This window comes from Halyomorpha halys, unplaced genomic scaffold, assembly GCF_000696795.3.
Source record: "Halyomorpha halys isolate HHAL.00 unplaced genomic scaffold, Hhal_1.1 Scaffold4.1, whole genome shotgun sequence".
Taxonomy (NCBI): domain Eukaryota; kingdom Metazoa; phylum Arthropoda; class Insecta; order Hemiptera; family Pentatomidae; genus Halyomorpha; species Halyomorpha halys.
In genome coordinates, this window is record NW_027116287.1 from 2,560,484 (window position 1) to 2,583,798 (window position 23,315).

The 23,315-nt window shown below is 28.5% G+C and overlaps 1 protein-coding gene across 4 annotated transcripts in view; it reads right to left on the minus strand.

The window, feature by feature from the left end:
• Nucleotides 1–23,315, minus strand: part of LOC106687440 (uncharacterized transporter YutK) — a 73,603-nt gene that overhangs the window by 19,061 nt on the left and 31,227 nt on the right. For all 4 annotated transcript variants that reach the window (XM_067053105.1, XM_067053104.1, XM_014431441.3 and 1 more), the window contains exon 2: nucleotides 17,175–17,234. In XM_067053105.1, the coding sequence (XP_066909206.1) occupies nucleotides 17,175–17,213 (39 nt within the window). In that variant the 5' untranslated portion in view covers nucleotides 17,214–17,234. The remainder of the gene's footprint in view (nucleotides 1–17,174; nucleotides 17,235–23,315) is intronic.

The following is a 23,315-nucleotide window of genomic DNA, read 5'->3' on the forward strand; positions in this document are numbered from 1 at the left end:
ATTCCCAGAAGTTTAAATAAAGTATCACAAACACGTCTTCTGTGTATTCCCAGAAGTTTAAATAAAGTATCACAAACACGTCTTCTGTGTATTCCCAGAAGTTTGAATTCTGCTTATAATTATCACAGATACTTCCAGGAGTTAGTTGTACGGTAGAATAGATTTTAATATGTTGACTGGAGATGAAAATGGGCAATAGGATAAGGCGAAACTTTTCGAAAATGTGAAATGTATTTAGATATATAATTAAAAGTGATAAATTGATTGGAGAAGATAGACGGGGTGCGGTCAGCAAAAACAACATAAATAAACAAAAATATTTATTTATGAATATTTCAATAAATATAAATAAATAAATATTTTTGTTGTTTTTTGCTGACCGCACCCCCCGACCATCCTCTCCAGTCAGTAATTTACGGTCAACTATCTACACCTCATAAAAGTGATAAAGTTTTGTTATTATATAATTTTGTATTATAAAAAGGCGAGCTTAATATGGTTCATAAGGTTGGGTTTCATAATATTTATGATTTATATTTAACCATTACTTTATTTAACATTTGAAAAGTAATCAACATTTAAAACGTTTACGTGATTCAAATTCCTTTATTTTTGATTCACAAAATCATGGAATACTTCTTAAAAATCTATTTCATTATATTCATTGATTGCTTTATGTCGATATTGATAAAATGCTCTGTATTTATTAAATAAATAGTGTGTTGCTTATTTCTTTGTTCCAGGAGGTAAGAAAAAAATAAATAAATAAATAGTGTGTCTCAGTTCATTCTCTATGCGTTTTAATCTATCAATTATTTTTCAATTTCGAAATAGCTTAGCTTGCACATTCTGTCCACAGATTTAAAAGTTAGAATTTTCAAAACGATGATCCCTCCCACTGTTATATATGGATGTGGAACGTTGCATCTTACCCTAAGGGAAGAACAGATCATTAAGGTTTTAAAAAATAAAATATTACATAAAATTTACGGACCGAAAAAGTATGAGTTAACGGAAGAATTTAGAAGGCTACACAACACTGAATTTAGAGAACTGCACTTGGTAAATATAACTCAGATTATAGCATTGCTGCGAATAAGATGGACGTGTAATCTTGTGAGACTTTGTTACGAACGGATCCCTAAAATATTAATAAACATTCAACAGTAGTCCGAAACGTAGATGGGAAGATTGCGTCGAGGTTGATTTAGCAGAGTTGTAAAGAACTATAGGTAGTATCCGTATATTCCGTTTTTGAAATAGGCCATTATCTATTTTTCAAAGGATCTTTACTGTTCCTGTTTTTTAGGCCAATTGAAAAAATGAATATAATTTTTATTTATTTATTTATTGATATTTACAACTGTATAAAAAATACAAGCAAATTTGATCATAATGACCTAATGATAATGATATGATACAGCATGTAGAGAAACTACCCAGTAGTAGAACTCTAAAAACATTTTATAATATAAGGTCACGAGACCATCTTCTTTTCAGGCGCCTCGGAGGATTGCCAGGAATGGAGAGGAAGCAAGGTTAGAAACTAGGGGGTTTATAATGGAAGGAATGATATCGGGTTCGGGCTAGATCGGTTACATAAGGAACATTTAGGTCTTTATTGATAGTTTTATTAGTAACAAAATAAGGATTTTGGATACGAGAGGAATTCGAAGGTTTAGTGGAGCCCCAAAGCTCAACTCCGTATGTCCAGATGGGCCTTATTATTGTCATGTAGATCAGTCTTTTGTAATGAATTGGAAGTTTAGACCGTTTGTCTAGTAAGTACGAGCAGCCCTATTTAAAGTCATGTTAAATGTTAAATACATAAGAGCTCCTAGCGGTTTTTCTGAGCCACTTGTTTTATAACCTTTCCTTCCAAAACTTCATGTCATTGTTTACTTCTAGGTTTTGATTCATTATTATTATTATTGTCATCCATTGCTTTATTAGTTATAAAATCATCCAAAACAATACTAACACAATCAAAACAAAAAATACGAGCGTGTAACCTAATACAACAACAAATAAAACGGTGAAGAGCTCAGCTGGTCTGTTGCGTGACGTCATTCTCCATTTAACAGACTTAGTAACAGACTCTCAACCATGTTACATGTTATATCGTTTTAACATGGCAAAGGAAGGAATTATTTCCCCATTTAACACGCTTAAATATGTTAAACTAAAGATCATGAATACCCCTAGTAGATTTGGGTTTGGAGGGGGTGTCACTGGACAGGTGTTTGTGGAGATCAATTGGTAGTATCGGCATCGAACCTTCGGGTTCGTTAAGCTTTTATTATTATTGTTACTACTGATAATTTAAATGAGTTAATTAAATAAGTCAGTATCGTAAGAAATAGATAAACGTAGCTTTGATATAGATTTTACAAACATCCCACAAAAAAAAATCGAACCAAATAAAAGCAGGAAAGAAAACGAAACGAGTTCTATTTTTAGCGATGTCGGTAGTGGGGATCGCATTGTTTAGAATAAGATAGTGCACACTGCCGATTTTTTAAGGTGGTGTTCTACTCTACTGGCTGGGATAACTGGTTTGAATTATGGAAATATATACCAGAGAGAAAAATATTTTATTTAGCAATAAGCCATCCTGCCCAAATACATTAAGTTGCTATAACACACGCTGTAGGTAAAACATAAATGATAACATAGAGTAATTTACAACTCATATTATTCTTTTTTACATAAAGGATGATGTTCCGAGTGCGGTAAAAATAACTGAAATGGTAAATAAACTATTGTGAGCCAACGTTTCGCCGTACCTTGCAGGGCTTCATCAGGGCTAAAAAATATATACACAACTAAAATAATATGACATAGTAAGAGAATATATAACATGAAATAAAAGTAAATTTAGATATGGATAAAAATGAAGTTTAACATAAGAAAATGTATATAAAAACTAAAGAAAAGAAAATTTTTCTCTCAGTATAGGTTGTTATCTAGTTTTGTTTTTAACCCTGATGGAGGCCTGAAATTCAGGCCGAAACGTCGGCACAAAACCGCACCCCCGGCAATCTATAATCAATTTTCTCTTCATTATGAAAACATAATTTCTGGTATAACTATAGATTTATAAGTAGTAATTTAGATTGTATAAGTAAATTTATTATATAGCTATTTAAAAGATAATAAAATTCATTAAAAAATCAAATCAAAATCTGTTACTGGCAGATGACCCTGAAATAATATATCGCCTTAATCCTCAATACTATATGAAATATGATGGATGAAGATAATCTCGTCAGGATTGTTATTAAATAATGTAACTCTTACTTAAAAGAAAGTCTTTAACTTAGTATTTTAGGATATTGGCCTTAAAATTATTTTAATATTTGAAAGGTGAACAATTAAAAAAATTAAAATAAAATTACGAGAGATACACTTCTTGATTTTTTTTGTCAATTATGAATTAGTTCTTCAACGTATATTTTAAAGTAAATCTGTGTCCTTGGTTTGTAAGAAGTAGCCAATTGCATCAGGAATTACAAATGGAGACAATAGAGGATTAAATCAAAAAAAGGTTCCTGAAATTCCACTACCAGTTGCCTACAGTTAAAGGAGCAGTGACCTACAACTTGAGAAATCCAACCACAACCCGAAGACTGAAGCCCAGGCTGCTGCAGAACATCATGATAAGTTCTGTTATTGTCACTCTAAAGTTTTATTTTATTTCAATTTTTTTCCCCATTAGAAGCCAATTATTTATTTTGTTAAATCCATAAATGTCATTAACTTTTCTTTTATCTTTTATTAAGAATTATTATTTTAATTTATTTATTTTATCTTATTTATAACATTGTATATAGTTAGTGGTGTCTTTTGTATGACACTATACCCCCCATAATCAATTGTTAAAAAAAAAAGTATCTCTTACATTAACCATATAAGACCCACCAGGCTGATCTGGTGTTAAATAAAAAAAATTTTTTTTTAATAATTTATTCATTGATATTTACAACTGTATACATATATACACATCAAGTAAATTTGCTGTAAGTGATATTATGACATGATAAGAACATGTGGAGAATCTACCCATTGATAGAACTCCAAAAACATTTCTAAAGGAAAAGATCTCGAGGCCATCTTCTTTTCAGACGCCTAGGAGGATTATTAGGTAGTGAAGGAGAAGCCAGGTTAGAAATGAGTTGGTTTGGGTGGTTGGGAAGTTTATAATGGAAGGATTGGTATCTGGTTCTGGCCAAATCGGCAACATAGGGGACATTGAGGTCCTGATGGATGATTTGATTTGTGATAAAGCAAGGAGCATTAAGGATTTTGGACTGTAAGGATTGGATTCGAGAGGAATTAGATGGTTTAGTGGAGCCCCATAGCTCAACTCCGTATGTCCAAATAGGTCTTATAATAGTCATGTAGATCAGTATTTTGTAATGGATTCGAAGTTTGGGCCGTTTGTCTAGTAAATGTTGTAATAGTCGGAATCGACGAGCAGTTTCCTGTCTTTTCAGTCTTGTATGAGGATTCCATGTCAGTCGTTTGTCCAGATTTAGTCCTAAGTAACGGATCTGTTCAACAGGAATAAGTGGGGTATTATTAAAAGATACTGGGCAAGACGAAGATTTAAAAAAAATTTAAAAAAGAATATCTGTTTTTAACTACATCAGTGATAATCTGCTAAATATTTCTTGACATTATCATTCTTCTCAGATCATTTTTATTAGCTTTAATTTGTCGTTAATATTTTGTTAAAACAGGAATTTGGGGGCCTTATGGATCGCGGGGCCCTGTGTCCCTGGTGTAAAGATGGCGCTTCTTGTGTAGACTTGAATAAAAAATCTAGTTCTATACACATTAAAAAGCTTTATTCTCATGGAAAACTCTTTTAGTATTTTCTATTGAAATTACGTAATGCTATGATTCAATATTTGACTGCTGCAGTAAACACAGCTTCTGTAATTTCATATGTTCATATTTTCAGCTGTTGTGCAATTTTAGTATTAATTTAGAAATTGTATTATTGAATATATGTGTATATATATATTTTTTTTTTTTCGGCCAAGACTCCCATTGGAATCCTATACTGCCTAACCATGGTTGGGGGTCAAAGTTCTTCATTTTGTGGGACCGCCACTCAATGAAAAAAGTCAACGTCCCAGGACTGGATTCGAACCGGCACCGCCAATAGGCATCAAATTGGTAAGACTGTGTCTTAACCACTGAGCTATGGGCGGCCCTATATATATATATTTGTCATTTGTATATATATATATATATATATATATATACACTATGATATATATAGTTCATATATATATATATCATATCAAATCATAATATCTCTTACTGAGTTATTGTTTAAGGTATTTCTTCATAGACACAGATGACAAATAAGAGTTTCAATGCATTGATAGATAAGACAAAGAAAATATCAGTTACTTATTATTAAGTTAATTATTTTTTTAATTATAATTATTCATAAAGCATTACGTTATCAGTAGGGGTATCGTCACAAATTATTTGGGATTGTGGATGAATTAATTGAATTGGCTGGTACATGTTGGGCCGAATTTGTGACCAACTTGTACCAATACATAATTTGAAATATTAGTTTGTATAGTCATTTTATGTTTGAGTAATTATATTTACAAATATCTGATAACAATTCCAGAACTAAAGTGTAATATATAAGGTATGTAGTAGTATTGCTATGACTTTTTATAATCTACCATTTACTTTGCCGATATTTACATATTTTCATTTCACTTATCTTTATTGTTTCCCTTTTTATAATGTAATGGCCGAAAAAAGTCACTAGAACAAGCGTGTGGGTACAGAGATTCGTTACTTACTTTGTTTGCCAAGCATTTGTACAACTCTTGGATCTACGCCAAGTTGCAAACCTCTCATCATCTTTTCTAACAAATTCGAATGGATTTCCCAACTTACCGGAGTTTCCCGGCGGGTCTTCCCTGAAGTTTTCTCATTTAATAATCATTTTTGGAAAAAATACCTCTTATACAAAACAATTATGCAATCAATTACATAGTTGTAATAACTTCCTTGAATATTATTTCCCGTTCCAATAATCCACTGGCGTTAGCTGCATGATTTGGCTACCTTGAATGGACCCTGCAACGAACCTTACAGTGCCACATGGGAATCCAAGGCAGTTGTATGCTAGTATACATTTGTCATTTGTATTATCCATTTTTATGTATGTATTGTATAAATTTAATAATAAAGGAGGTTACGAAAAAAAAAAATTAATATTATTTAATTTGGCGCCATTAACTCTCCACATACAGCGGACCTCACTATACCCCTTAAAATACCTTTGGGTAAAAGAAGAAAGAATTTCACATTAATATTTTATTGTACTCAATTATTATTTATGACATAATGATGTGATACAGGATGTAGAGAAACTACTCAGTAGTAGAACTCTAAAAATAAAATAAAAAATAAAAATGAACATTATTTTACCAAAATTTTCTCAGTTTGAAGTTGGTTCTCAGAACTCAAAACTCAAATTTTCCAAATTTTTAGTTTTTCAAATTATTACTAGACTCGACTGAGTACAAGTAACTGAATTATTTGAATTAACATACCTGGTCAGCCCCATAACCAACAGACTGACACAAAATACAGACTACCCCAACCCAAATAATGAAGGTAATTTGGTTTACTTAAAATTAGTTTATTACAAGTATCTTTGTAGGGGAAGTAGTTTTTATGATATTCGCATATGAATATAATTTTTACTTATGAAAATTTTTCCGAACAACTATAAATCAATTTATTTTAGCAAATATCATGAAGGCTACTACTCCTACGAAGATAAATTACTTTATAGTTCATTAAACTAGCTTTAATTGGAGTGTTTTGAGACATCTGTACGTCGCATACTTTTTAAGATAAAGATTTCTCAAAATAAATTCTCTTACTACTGATCTTTCAGTACATAGTTTTTATGAAATGATGCTTTTTAAAAAGCTATATCTCGAAAAATATTGAACTTAAATAGCTCTATTAGGGCTCATATTTTAGAAAATTTACTCTACTTTAAATTGTGTTCTCTTAGGTGTTCTAGTGTTGTTGGTAGTTTTAAAGATATAGAACTCCGACTGAAAAAATTTTTTTTAACGTTTTGAAACAGACGCCATTTTTCATTTCTCCTGCCTATACTTGGCAGACTCATCAAATTCGACGAGTAATTATAAATAGTTCTCATTAAACTAATCAAACATTGGGGTAGAATAACTGCCTTTTTTCTCTTCTTGAGCTCTTGTACTATCAGGGTCTACACCTAGTCGGGTAAAAAATGGCTTAGTTTAAAATCTACTTCCTTTTACTTTTACTAGTGTACATAGTTATGCTGCTTGCAATACTTTAGGAATTATTGGCTTTAAACCTTAAAATAAACTTTCAGGGACTGGTGAACTTTTTACTATCGTGTTTTTTAAACATTTTTACTTAAGAATTCGTTGCCAGAAATTAATTTACAATTACTTCTATATTAACTAACAATTTTACTGGACTTTATGTGTGAAGCTGAAAAGAGCAGCATACAGGTGACCGCACATCTTGTCCTCTGTGAGCTATCTCGAACTAAGATGTGCTTTTATAAATTCTGACGTTTCGCCCTTCGCACTCACCGGTTATTGCCGTGTGTTGATTTTGCATGATTTTGTCAGATAATAAAATAATCTTGATTTATTAGACATTGAACTCATATTATTTTCAAAATTGTTTTGAAGCATTAATGAAATAATTAAATCATTTTTCGTCTGTTTTGCGAACAATAATGAGAAGAAAATACGACCTTAGTGACTGAGCTCTAATTTAAACATTAAACAATTGTGTAATAATGTGCAGATTTTTTTTAATATTTAAACAAAGGAGATTTGCTTCAAAATTCTTACTTTTTTACAATGCCTAAATGTCATTTCAATGATTCTCTGGGAATTCGTGTGTTAAGTACGATTATACTCGTATAATTACGTTTTTTATTTTTTGTTTCTATTATAATCGTAATCTTTTTATTAATTAGAATCAGTTTGAATTAGTCGGTTGCCGTGGAGGTTGGAAAAGTTAATTAGATATTTATATTTTTTTTATTCTCCTTATTGGACATACATATGAAGATATTCGTTCTAACATATGTAATACCAGTGGCGTACAGAGTGTTTTTTTTTCCTACCTCCTAATTATTTATTCACAATATATAGAATACCTAAACCTTAATAAAATATAAATATATATAAACCCACAACTAGGCCTTTTTAAGGTTGAAGGCTGGAGGGGGGGGGAGGGAACACCGCATTGGCCCAGGATTCGCTGGCGGGTGGGTACCAGAATGGGGAGGGACCGCTCAACTAGGGGACACTGAAGAAGTGAGACTCGAAAGGATATATAACCACTTCTCTCTCTCCAAATCTATTTTAAAGAAACAGGATATTCATAACCGTCAACATATACTTTATATTTCGAGTAATGCTGTGAAACTCATACACAAAGGTCATCCACAGGGAAGATGATGTCCCTTACGCTGAGATTTCTGAAATAAACTAATAGAATTACTTATATATAAAGTTTATAAGCAAAATTTATCTAAAAATTGTTTCCACAAATCAAATTTACATGTAGTTGAATAATGAAAAGATTCTCAAACTGATAGTTAAAATATGCTACGGATTATTATAAAACGTTTATAATTAAAGCAATTATTAATTATTTGGATAAATAAAAAATTGCTTCGGGGTCATTATATAAATTCTAAGAAAAAAAACCTGGAAATTTGCCGATGGTTGAATTTCGAAAATTAAACTGGGGTGACCAATGACTGTGGTACCGTAGTCTCACGGATTTTTTTCAAATTCGATTTTACCCTTATTTTGAAACGTTTAACCTAAAATTTTAAAGGTGCAATTAATTTTTTTTTACATTTTCTGAATGACTGAAAGTCTCCTTGCTCTCAAAACCCCTAACTAAATAACCGGACAAAGTTTTGGAATGAAATGAAGGAAGAATTCAGAATAAAATAATCAACACTAAACAACAAAGATACCTTCTTGGTTTATTTTAATCTGAAATATAATATCTATGTAACGTAAATTTCCCACTAATTTGTAATAAGAATTAATTAGTAATTAAAAAACTACGTTATTTAACATAATGTTTCGTTAATACTTTAATATATTCGGCAAAAAAAAAAGGTATTATGTAACTTTTTCCCAAAATATGTTATCCACAGTGTTTAGTTCTAGAATCATGAATTTTTACATTCATATTTTATGACTTGTCTCCAATATAGTGGTGTGAAAAGTAGTGATGGGTAATGAAAATTAGTATGAGGGATTTAAATTCATTAATACGTTCCTTATTGGCCTGAAACTTAGTAAAATTGTCCGTTAAGAGGGGTTTAAGTTATAATAGGTTGTCCTTTAAGAGAAATTTCACTGTACTTCATATTTATTATATATAGGGTGTTTTTTTAAGCCCGATAGAACTTGAAATTGTAAAAAATAGCACAAAAAATTAAATTGTAATCAAAATTTTTTTTTTATTCGAAAGATCAATACGTGACATTAACATTTGAAAATGATTTCGGGCATATGGGCACCGCGGCTGTTCTTGACGAAGCGCATTCTGGACGTCCAATTTTGGGCCACTTTTTCGAGCACTGCTGGCCGTATGTCACGAATAACACGAACAATGCTGGCCTCCAAGGCGTCAATTGTTGCTGGTTTATCAGCATAAACCAGTGACTTCACGTAGCCCCACAGGAAATAATCGAGAGGTGTCAAATCACACGACCATATGCGGCAATTTTGCTTATTAACAAACCCGTTAAGCCAAAAATGCGCCTCATCGCTGAACACAATTTTACAGAATGCGCTTCGTCAAGAACAGCCGCGGTGCCCATATGCCCGAAATCATTTTCAAATGTTAATGTCACGTATTGATCTTTCGAATAAAAAAAAAATTTTGATTACAATTTAATTTTTTGTGTTATTTTTTACAATTTCAAGTTCTATCGGGCTTAAAAAAACACCCTATATTATGAGTAATTTGTACTTAATTTGTATTTTAGGTAATATTGGGTCGTAATATAAGTAAAATAACTTTATGAAATCAAAAAATTTTTATCAAAATATTTATTCTTATTACCCCAACGTGTTATTAACTTTTCAATCCCAGAACTGAAAAAATCAGGATTTTGTGAATAAATAAAGGATACAAATTCGTTTCGGCATGTGTCCCGGTCTTTCGTCAATAATCAATCACGGACCTAACCAATGTCTGTTATATGCAATTCACTTTACATCTCGCGTGATTATCCTTTCAAGAAAAAGTTGGTTTTGTCTTAATAAGCAGTGAAACACATGCCTCAAAACGCTTCAGCTCCTACTCCTCATAAAGTTCATAATAGTACAAGAGCCCAAGAGGAGAAAAAAGTCAGTTATTCCACCCCAATTTTTTATTACTTTTATGAAAACTACGTATAATTACTAGTTAAAATTGATTGGTCTGTCAAGTATACGTAGGAGGAATAAAAAAATAGCAGAATAAATTCACTAACTACAGTTTCAGTTTATTTTCATGAAATGTTACTTTTTAAAAAAATATATTTCGCGAACTATTGAACGTAAATAGTTCTATTAGGTCTAATATTTTAGAAAATTTACTCTACTTTAAATGATGTTCTCTTTGGTTTAATAGTGTTGGTAGTTTTAAAGATATAGAGCTCTGAATGAAAAAATAATTTGAAACAGCTGCCATTTTTCCCCCCCTATCTATACTTTATTTCAAAAACCCTATGACGTACTGATCTATACCAGCACTCAAATTAAAGCTATTTAAATGTACTATAAAGTAGTTTATAACGTTTATCTTTTTAAGAGTAGTAGTTTTTATGATTTTTAGACAAAATATATTCACAAAATGTTAATTTCTAGTTGTTCTGATAACATGTTTGATATTTGAAAAAATATATATCTCTAGAACCATAAGACGTACATATGCCTGCTAGCATTCAAAATAAAATAAATTTAATAAACTTACTATAAATCAGTTTATTACACGTATCTTCGTAAATTGGCATATGAAAATTTGTTTGAACAACTATAAATGAATGTATTTTAGCAAATATCATGAAAACTACTACTCCCATAAAGATAAAGCTTATTAACTACTTTATAGTACACTAAAGTAACTTTTATTTGAGTGCTTATAGACATCTATACGTCTAATGGTTTTTGAGATATAGATTTCTCAAAATAAATTAACTAACTACTGATCTGTCTGTAGATTCTGTACAATTTTTATGAAATATGGCTTTTTAAAAAGCTATATTTCGAGAACTATTGGACGTAAATAGCTCTATTAGGGCTTATATTTTAGAAAATTTACTCTACTTTAATTGACACTCTCTTAGGTTTTCTAGTGTTGTTGGTATTTTTAAAGATATAGAGCTCCGAATGAAAAATTAATTATTTTTAACGTTTTGAAACAGCCGCCATTTTTTATTCCCTCTATTGGCAGCAGAGTTGGGCAAATATTATTCGATTGACAAGAGACGAATACTTTTTTATTCCAAGTTTTTATTCGATTGACGGGGGACGAATACATTTTTATTCGAATAAAAATACGACTAAACAATCCGATTACTTTTTTATTCGAATATTTAAAATACTATTTCAATCGAATAAAAAATTAATCGAATGAAAAATTATTCGAATAAGAATTTGATTTTTTTTTTTTTTAAATTCACTTATTTGTTCCCTACCTTCAATTTCTAATGTATGAGGGTCCTATTTCACATATTCAGACGAGTACAAAACGAAAATGCTATCGATTTTAAAATCACTTAACGATTTATTTTATTTTTTTTATTTCTAACACATAGGAGCCAATTTTTAGGTTTTCGGATATGCAGAATATAAAAATGCTTTCGATTTCGCGTACCAATAACATCGCGTATCGATTTATTTTAACTTTCTTGATTTCTAAGATATGCAGAATATAAAAGTACTATCGATTTTAGTATCACGTATTGATTTATTTTAACTAAGATGAGAAATCTGCATATCTCAAAACGTAAAGAGGCCCTAACAAGCTGGAAATCAGAAAAGTTAAAATAAATCGATAGTATTTTCATATTCTACATATCTCAAAACATGTTATGAGGCCCTAACATGTTAGAAATCAGAAAAGTTAAATTAAATCGATAGTATTTTCATATTCTACATATCTCAAAACATAAAGGGACCATAACATGTTGGAAATCAAGAAAGTTCAAATAAATCGATGGGCAATCTTAAAATCGATATCATTTTCTTATTCTACATATCTCAACATATGTAAAGAGATCCTAACATGTTAGAAATCAAGAAAGTTAAAATTAATCGATACGCGGTCTTAAAATCGATAGCATTTTCATATTCTGCATATCTCATAACATATAAAGGACCCTAACAAGTTAGAAATAAATAAAGTTAAAATAAATCGATACGCAATAATTAAATCGATAGCATTTTTATATTCTACATATCCCAAAACATAAAAAGGGACCCTTATATGTTAGAAATCAGAAAAGTTAAAATTAATCTATACGCGATCATAAAATAGATCTATGTATAGCTGTAAGACAAAAAATGTCGTATTTATACAAATACAAACGTATTCGGATGGTTAATCATTTAATTTTTTTCGAATAAGAGATTATTTTTCTATAAAATGGACGAATCGACTATGAAATTTACGGCACATTTGTTTATCTCAATTTTTTTTATGTCGTTTATGACTTTTTCCTTACGTTTAGTTATAGTTAATTACCCTAAATTAAAAATTAGTAACGGCTATTCTCATGAAAAAATATATAGATAATTTTTTGCATCATTTTCCTTGATTTTATTTTCCAGAAATAGTTTTTCAACTTGCATTGTAGCACTAAATACGTATTCACTTTTAATCAATTTTTAATGTTTATAAGTTTTTATTAAGAGTTTTAACATCTAATTGCCTATCTTTTGTCGGTTGTTTATCCGTGTCTGTTGCCATCTCTGAGATAAAAAAAATATATATAACGTTTTTTTTATAGCTCGCCCTTGGGAATCTTTTCCTTTCCAGGTAACAGGAATCTCCTGAGAAAGAAATTCATTAAGGATTAATTTTTTTAAAACGATTGCTATATTTTTAATAATTTATCTTCTAGCAGTCAAAATTTTAATTCGGAGATTTTTCTTTCCAACTGCTCATCATTTTTTACCGTATAAAACGAGATATTAAATTTTTCTTTTATTGTTTATTTTTCTGTATCACCGTGTGTGCTGACAATGGCACTTTTTACCGAAATAACTATATATGTGTGTTCCTAGATTTTTAAAGATATTTAGTTAAACCAAAAACCATGTCAAAGAGCATGAAGTGTGTTATATTTTCTTTCTATTTTATTAAGTAGTTAATTGCAAATAAAAAAAGGTACATGTTAATGAATTAAGAATTAAAACATTTTCTTTTAAAATTACAAATGTTGAGGATAAAACTAAAACTCATCTTCAATATTATTTTTATGGATATATTGTTTATAGTATACTACTTTTCTAAAAAGTTACAGGTGTGAGAGTCATGCCCTTGTTTCGTAATGGTTCATCAAACATTGCAATTATTCTAAAATCGGTCTTCTACAATGTTAAATATCTCAGAAGGAATGGCTTTAGAAACCCAAGAATTTCCAGAAAACATTCTTTTGTGTTGTAATAAGTGCATGAAATTTCATCTCTGAGAATTTATTCGTTTTTTAATAGATACTTTTAAATATAGCTAAAATTCTAAGAAGCATTAGCCTGAGCTCTACTTCAGGTATTAAATCTACACACACTTTTTAAACCCAAAGTTTTAGACAATATTGTTTTATTATGTTGTGAAAAGTAGTTAAACCTATTAGTTTTATTGTTAATTATTTTTTGAATGTAGCTAAAATTGTAAGAAGCTTTAATAGTGTCGAGACGTTTGATCTTAAATATTTCAGAAGGAATGCACTTTAAATATAAAAAATTTCTCTAAATATTCTTTTGTTGTGTTCTGAAAAGTAGTTGAAATTTCATCAGTGAGACTTAATTCATTTTTTAGTTTTAAATATAGTACAAATTATAAAAAAGTATTAGTAGACCTCAGATAATCAATGTACGATATATCCAAAGGGATATTTTAAAATTCCAAAATTTTCAGAAAATATTTTTTAATTGTGATTTAGCTAAAATTGTAAGAAGCATTTACAATTTATTTATTATAAGCTCAGGTATTAAATCTGAAATATCTCAGAAAGTACACACACTTTATAAGCCCAAAAGTTTAAGAAAATATTAATTTATTAATTCTTTTTTATTTTTTGATTATAAATATTTGATCTTAAGTATCTCAGAAGCAATGTATTTTAGAAATAAAAAATCTACGAATATTGTTTTTTTGGGCTGTGAAAAGTAGTTGAAATTTCATCCTTAAGACTTAATTTGTATCTTATTTTACAAATTGTAAAAAATATTAATAGACCTCAGATAATCAATATCAAAGACAATCAAATATATCTAAAGGGATATTTTAAAATTCCAAAATTTTCAGAAAACATTTTTTAATTGCGATTTAGCTAAAATTATAGAAGCATTTATAGTGCTCAGGCATTCACCCGAAATACCTCAGAAAGATATCACTTCAAAAATCAAAAATAAAGTATTATTTTATTATGTTTTAATAAATGGTTAAATTTTGATTACTAAGACTTTTTTTGTTAACTGTAAAAACCCTATAATTCTTTATAGATTTCAACCGTATTTAAAACAGTTTACCAAAAAAATTTTAAAATCTCAGTTATCATTTATTAAAGTTAAAATATGTTTTAAAACTTTTTGGTTTAATAAGTGATTAAAATTTCATCACTGATATTTTACATATTTATTTATGGTTAAAATTTATAAAGGTTTTTACAGTTAACTCTGTATTAATAAATTAAATAAAAAATAATAATGTCTTAGTAATGTTAACCACTTATTATAACATAATAAAAGAATATTTTATTTTTGATTTTTTAAGTGATAACTTTCTGAGGTATTTCGGATTGAATGTCTGTACACTGTTAATTAAAAAATGTTTTCTGAAAATTTTAGAATTTTAAAGTATCCCTTTGGATATATTTAATTTTCTTTGATATTGATTATCTGAGGTGTCTATTAATGTTTTTTACAATTCGTACAATGAAATACGAATTAAGTCTTAAGGATGAAATTTCAACTACTATTCACAGCCCAACAAAAGAATGTTCACATATTTTTTTTTTTTTTAAACACATTGCTTCTGAGATACTTAATATCAAACATCGAAACTCTATAAAAGCTTTTTACAATTTTAGTATTACTAAAAAAGAATTAATAAATGAATATTTTCTTAAACTTTTGACCCAAAAAAGTGTGTACTTTCTGAGATATTTCAGATTTAATACCTGAGTTCTATTAATCCTTCTTAGAATTTTAGCTATATTTCAAAATATCTAAATAATAAATGAATAAATTCTCAGAGATGAAATTTCATTCACTTATTACAACAGAATAAATTTGCCACAAATAAGTTGCCTGAAAATTCTTGGATTTTTAAAGCCATTCCTTCTGAGCTATTTAACATTGAAGAAGACTGATCTTGAAATAATTGCAATGTTTGATGACTCAAAACAAACCAAGGACATGACTCTCAGGCCTGAAATGTTCTATAAAAATGTTATATTATTAACACAATATCCATTAAAAAAGATTAAAAAAAAAAGGTGAGTCTTCATTTTACCTTTAATGTTTTCAATATTAATGTTAATATACACCTATTTTTTATTTTTTATCTTTGTTAACAAGTAACAAGTTCAAGTAGAGTCTTATATAAGATGAACAGAAAATATTGTACATTTCATATTCTTTAACATGTTTTTGTTTGTACCAAATATTTTTAGAAACCAAAGAGTTTAACAAAAACCTCTGTAAAATGCTTAGTTCGTTGGCACTGCAATATAAAATGCGTGCTCTTGAAAAATTAATGAATACCTGTTTTTCTTTGAATACAGTACAAAAATGAGTAAAAAAAAAGAAAAATAAATAACTTTTTTTAACAACGCTCATTGATTTGGTATGGATTAACCTCATGTAATAATGTGAGCTAATAAAAAAAAAACTTAACACTTAAAAAAATAACAGTCAAGTATTTTAAAAATAGATTTCATGAATATTTTATTTTAATTGCTTTACAAATCAAAAACTTTAAGTCATTTGTACATTTTTTTTTTCTTAAAAACAAATACTTGACTAATTTAAAATATTTGGATCCATGAATAAGGAGGTATCAAGCTGTCTTTTTATCTTTTCAACCTTAATCTTAAAAAAAAATATCATGAATTTTTTTATTTGACAAGTTCAGGAGGCATGAAGAGATTTATCTTTCATCAGCGCAATAAATCTGATTACATCTCTTTCTTTAGTACAGTAAATCTGTTTACATATCTTGGTTTAACTAATCTCTTATGGATACAACTGTCTTTTTTACTTAACTTTTCTTATTCCACCTTGTTTCCTTTTGTTCTACACATTCTATTTCCGAATCTTCTAGCCTTCAACTTTCTCTTTGCTTCTTTTATTGGTAGTAATACCTTTGACCATTTCATCAGTGTATCACCATAAAATAAAAAAACATAATACTTATGATGAGGAGTATATTCCTAATGAAAATGAGCTTGACATGCACATTTCACATTTGGAGTACACTCATACCAAAGACGTTATGCTGGTCCAGTGACGTCTAATCTGTTTAGCTAGAGTCAAACTGAACGGATTAGACAAGACTGATGATAGTCTAAGTGATGACCTGATGACTTTGGTGTAACACTTAGGATTTGCAATAATTGCCTATAAGAATTAATTACAGAAACCTTTATATTATTTTATCTATTGGTCTAATCAAATCGAAATGTTTATCCTATTGAATATAACCATAACCACAACTCTTCTTGAATCAATTGGGAAGAGATTACGTTTTTGTAAAAAAAACACCTATGGTACTAAGAACTCTTATTGCAGCCACATCCTCAATTCAATAAAAAAAAAAAAAAATTAAATACAACTAATAAAGACAATATTACGTAATGAATTACTTACATCTCCATTTGTAGTTTCTTTTTTCTCTGTGATGATCATTTTCAGTTTTTATGTTTAGTTCTAGAAAAAACAAAAAAAAATTAGTTGTTACTAAACTGCGAGGAGTATTTTATTGTTAAAAGCATTGAAATTTTATCTTAATTTTTTAATATGGGTTATTCCGAGAACAATTTATCACGTAAGACTAATATAAATAAAATTAGATTGTCAAGCGGTATAAGGATATTCAAATGCTATGGACTAAACATGTTCAGAGTAAACAAATATATGAGAATGAGCTGCATCCGTAATGAGGAAGTTTTGATGGCTAAATCAAAACATCAGAGGTCCAGAGCGACAAGCTCAGAGCAATGACAAGATTTCCACATATCATTTATTGTTTGAACATTTAATATAAATTTGAAAATATTAATATCTATTTATTAAACTCCATATTTTAGTGATTAGAGAATTATTTGTTTTTAGTTTATTAGGCTGGTACAGTTAAATTGTTTTAAAGAGTTTTCTAATTTATAGAGGGGAATTTATTTAAATTAATAATATTTAATTTTAAACTATTTTTTAAATCTTTAATTGTTTTTAACTTGTTTGTTGTACATACATTATTATTAATAATTTGGTAACAGTGAAACACAATTTTAATTTATTATTACTTTTTAATAAAAAGTAATAAGTTTCATTCTGCCTTCTTTAATTATCTTTTTTTAATAATTGTTCAAATATTTCCAAAAAATTTTTGCTGGAAAGTTCAATAAGAATCATTCCAATGTTTGTTCTGCAAATGATTTATTTATTTTATATTTCTGTTTTGTTTTGTCCCAATAAATTTCCATCTAGAATGGGCTCAAGAAAAATTTGACCAACGTGCATTGTACCAAATTTAATATTGATTTAAAGATTTCCTGTTGTTGATCTAAACTTGAAAAAAATATTTTAGTAGAACTTAGTCACAGAAATTATGATTCGATATTTACTTTTTTTTTTTTAATATCTCAGTGAAAAATAAGTTGGAATGTTAAAAAAGCAGGTGTACTTTATTAATAGCTAACATTTTAAAATGAAATAGATGACAAAAATAAAGAGAACACAATAAAACATTGATATTAGTCATTATACCTAGATCAAGTTAAATAAACCAACAAATCTAAGTAAATAAGTCAAAGGCATAAAATTTTTTTTATCTTATTAATTAAATTATTAAATTTCTATATAATGAATAAGTGGAAGATATGTTTTGAATTTTTAATTTGCAGCAGTTTTTCGCTTATAACTGAGGCAATACCCCAGTGTAATGTTAATATCTCCATTAATTTGTTATAGGTATAGATTTACTTATTCATGCCCTTAAATATAATTGGTGGTTGAAAATATTACATTCTAGAAGCATTTTAATATTACCAAATAAAATTTAGAATGTATGCTAACAAGATTTCAAAGTTTTTCATATTGTACTTTTAGTTTTGGGATCACAAAAACCACAATTATTATTATTAATTATTTTCATTTCAATACCAAAATTAACTAAACCGCAAAAGTGGCTTCAGGCAGATTTTCATTTAAATAAGTTATATTTTTAAGAAAATCTATTGTACTTTGGACTGCTTATGTCTCTGTTCTAAAAGAATTTATTCTACAAAACTTTTTATATCTTTCAGAATTAAATTTCACATTTTTTTTCAGCAGAAGATAATGCTTCCTACACCTTAAGACGTTATCGAATAGTATTTACATACATTACATGTTTTAATATTATAATTTATTTGTTCTAGATGAAATAAATCTATCTTAAGCTATTATATGACAAAAATGATAAAATATTAGAACCATCATTCAGCAGAATTAGATCTAATTAAAAATAGATAAAGTACACAGATTTCATTAAAAAAAAAACATCGTAACTTGTAATGTTTGTGAGAGACGTTGAAAATCCCTTTGCCTCTATCCAATAAGCAAAAAATATTTAAGTAGTATACATTTAATTTATATCATAAAATAATTATAACTATGTGAAAATATTTAGAATCAAATTCTCATTCTTTTATTCAGGTTGTTCATATTGTGAGGTAGTTTATTTCTAGTATATTGAGTAGGTTGTTTATATTCTTAAGATATATTGTGTATGAATCTTAAGATATATTGTCTAAAACATCCATTCTAAAAGTTTGAGGATATAACCCAAAATTTTTAGCTTATATAGCTTTGGTTCTAGTGGAAGTGATATCATTTTATTGCTACAGTATCTAGAAGATAAACCTGTGCTTAGCAATCAAAAATTTGATTTATTGCTGACATTACTAATTTTTGCAGTCCTCAGATTGGCTTAACTGATTAACTGACTAAATGATTAAAATTCGCTTAGCTTAATCCTGTGTAATCCATATTTCTATGTTATTCGCATTTCTTAATTAATTTAATGAGAAAAAATATTAATTTTAAATAATTAGTTGTTATTGCTTAAGGATATAAAATTTTTCATGAAGAAGTTTTATGGTTCAGTTATTCTGAATTGAATTTAAAATATATGAAAGGTCCAACAAAGAAAATATGACATTTCATTTTTTTTAGATTTCGAATACAAATAAATCACTAATCAGTTTTATGATATCAGAGTTCTTTCTCAGTAATTTTTATAATTAGGATAAAAACCTATTTTAAACCATGAAATAATAAAAATATCAGCAAATATTGTTTTCAAGATGTAAAGAATAAACTATTAGTGCAGAGGAATTCTAAGATTATCTCTAAGGTCCAAAGATCTGCATAGTAAAAATTACTTTTGTCAAAAGTAAACACAATTAAATTCTTTATGATAAAGGTTCTGTTCATTTTACATCTGGAGTTCTAGTTTACAAGATTTTTGCATAACAAAATATATTTAAATATCTAAAATATTGAATTATGATCCTTGACATCAACACTATCTAGTGGTCATGGAAGGTATTAAAAATTATAAAGTAAAAGGTTAAATTTGTTTAAAATAAGTGCAACAATTTCTGGGATAGAGATGATGTAATCAAAATTCTATAATATATTTGTAAAATTTTAGAAATGTTACGTAGTAAATTTTTGGATGTCTTAGTACATTTATAACCAATGCTATTCGAAATTTATTTGGTGAAATCCTCTTCAGGAATATATGACCTAAATTTTAACATATGCTGCTCAGTTAGCTAAACTAAGTTAAAAATTAAAACTAACTCCTAGCAAATTTTAAAAGGTATTCTGAGAATAGAAGCCAGTATTATGAGAATTTCTTTGACTTAAGAAATAGATTTTTTCTGGTTATTCACATTATTACTACAAAAATACACTTGCATCTTTTGCCCTTGAATAGATCCCTGTTCCCATCACATATCTGGAAAATACCTTGGAATTAAAAATATATATCATTGTTAGAGTAGTGAGGCAACCAGAAATATACAATGCCCATATGCTAATGGAAATGGAAAATTGTTCTATATAAATTGCTCTATATAAGCCATAAATAAAAGGATGGATAACAACTCAATATGGCTTTAAAATTAACACATATAAGTCGAAAGAGCAGTAAGCAGCACAATCCTATTAAAAAGTAATAGAGGAAAAAGCTATTTCCAGTGATTACCCATGGGGTAGTGACAATATTGAGATCAGTTGGTATGCTTTCAAGAAAATTATCCTGGAGGCTGGAAAAGCAATGTGCGGAAAAAGCTGGATAGGTCCCAAAGTCAAGTAAACGGAATGAAGAAGCAAAGCAGGAGGTAAAGATAAAGAAGATATATTAGAAGGAACACATCTATTCTCATTCCGAAGCAGACTACCATAATTACAAGGAACAACGGAAGAAAGTGAAAGAAGTATTTCTACAGTCTAAAAAAATTACTTCAGAAAATTTTGAAAGAAAGTTCAAAGAGTACATTAAAAATAATCAGCTCTTCTACAGAATACTGGGAAAAATAAAAAATAAAAAAAACAGAAGAGAATAAAAAAACAACAAAAAAAGGAGAATATTCTTACATCGACAAAGTAATGGAAAGATGAGTGGAATATTTTGAGGAACTGTAAGATGGAAGCGTCTATTCTGGGAGAAGACACAAAAAACTCATGTTATTTCTTGCAAATTGGGAGAAAAAAGACTATTTTACAGTAGAGAAAGTACCAAGGACGAGCTCTTGGCATCAAAGATGTAACTCTAGAGATGATGAAATACCTTATAGTAAGAGGTATAGAAATATTCTCACTTCACTTGAATATAACATAGAATGGTAAAAAGATACACAAGGACTGGAAAATATTGATAATAGTACTATCTTCAAGAAAGGGAATAATAGAGAATGCAGGAATCATAGAGACATCTCTCCCTCCTCAGAATCTGAAGGTAAGTCTATTCTAAAACACATTAGAACAGCTACCAAATCTCTCTTGGGTGAAGCATAAATTGGATCCAGGAAAAATAGAAGCTGTCAAGATCTGATATTTACATTGAGACGAAGCTCTGAGAAGAGAAAAGTTGTCCAAACCATTTGATAGAGTTAATATATGGAAAAGTCATTACAGAAAATAGAAATAGAAGGTAGATTAAGACTTGCAATTATAGTGATATACAATAGATTGAGAAACATTAACAATTTTTGACCAATATCCGCAAGACTGCAGATTAGGCCCATTTCTTTTCATAATTATCTTAGAAACCACACTCGTGAATATGAATTAATTATGAATAAATATATAAAAAAGATTTAAAAAAAAAAAAGTTTCACTTACAAAAAATTGAGCTTTTGGCATTAAACAAAAATCGCTTGTACTATAACAACGCAAATGACCAATTAACTAATAGGTTGATCCAGTGGTCAGAAAACATAAGAAGCTAAAGAGCCAATTTCATTCATAAAGATATCAGAAAAAAAGTATAATAATTATATTTCAATAAATATTTTAAAGAATTATAATTTATTAAATAACTGATACATCAGTACATGTATATTTAGGCAAATAATGTATTCATGTGTAATTCTTTTTATCAATCCAAAGCCAAAGTAGTGTGTCTACAAATTTTGCTATTTTGAGTTCTGTTGCATTATAACATTGTTTTCTATTCTCTTTAAAATGCCGAAAAGACCTGGCTGAGAATGTAACATCACCGATTAAATATACAAAATGATCTATTGATTTATATCGAAATTAAAAATTTACGGCTACATTATATCTGCAACGGTAATTCAAACACAGTTTTCTCAGATATTTGCAGATTGGCTACTTTGGCTTTGTAAAAAGCAGTAAGTGTTTTAATTAATGAGAATAATGTGCTTGCATTTCCTTAGAAAGTTTTGTACAATCTGAATTTTCATTGTTTATTTGGTTTTTAATTAATTTTTTGCAATAATTAGTTTTCATTCAAAATAAATTACTTCTTTAAGAAGTGAAATGCAGAATCTGACGTATATAATACACTATTATCATAGAGCTACTCTAATATCCTCAAAGAGCCATTTGTGTTATGAATAACTGGGTTAGTCCAACTTATATATTTCTTCCAACCGTGAAGGAGGAAATAGAAAGATTGCATTTGGCGACTATCCACAAGTTGAACAATAGGCTGAACTTGTCTTTTATGGACTATAGCATTAATAATTAATAATTAAATAATTAATAATGCCCAATATAATTAAACCCAGATCAATTAATGGACTTAAAATGCTTCATTAGAGACATGAGATTTCCATGGAATCTTTATATAAATAAGGGGACATATCACAAATGATCCCTACGATTCAGGGTTAGGAAGGATTGCCTATCCTTTAATACAATAATAATGATATTTTAAAGATGAAATAATGATATTTTAAAAATGTCACTTATTTAAACCTACTTGAGTTGTTGTCATGGCAGTACCAATTTATAAAAATAATTCATTCTAAATTTTTTTTCTACCTAAAGAATGAAGTTTGAAATAGTTTTACTTAATCATATATATATATATATATATATATATATTTTTATTTAATTTTTATATTTTATTATTTATATCAGTTTTGTTTCAAATTTATATCAAGGTCCTGAAGTACTACTATTTCAGAATTTCGCACTTACTCAGTTCTTGCTGGGAAAAATCCTACCCGGACTTGACTTACAATGTAAGTCAAGGGTTAGACTTTATTTATA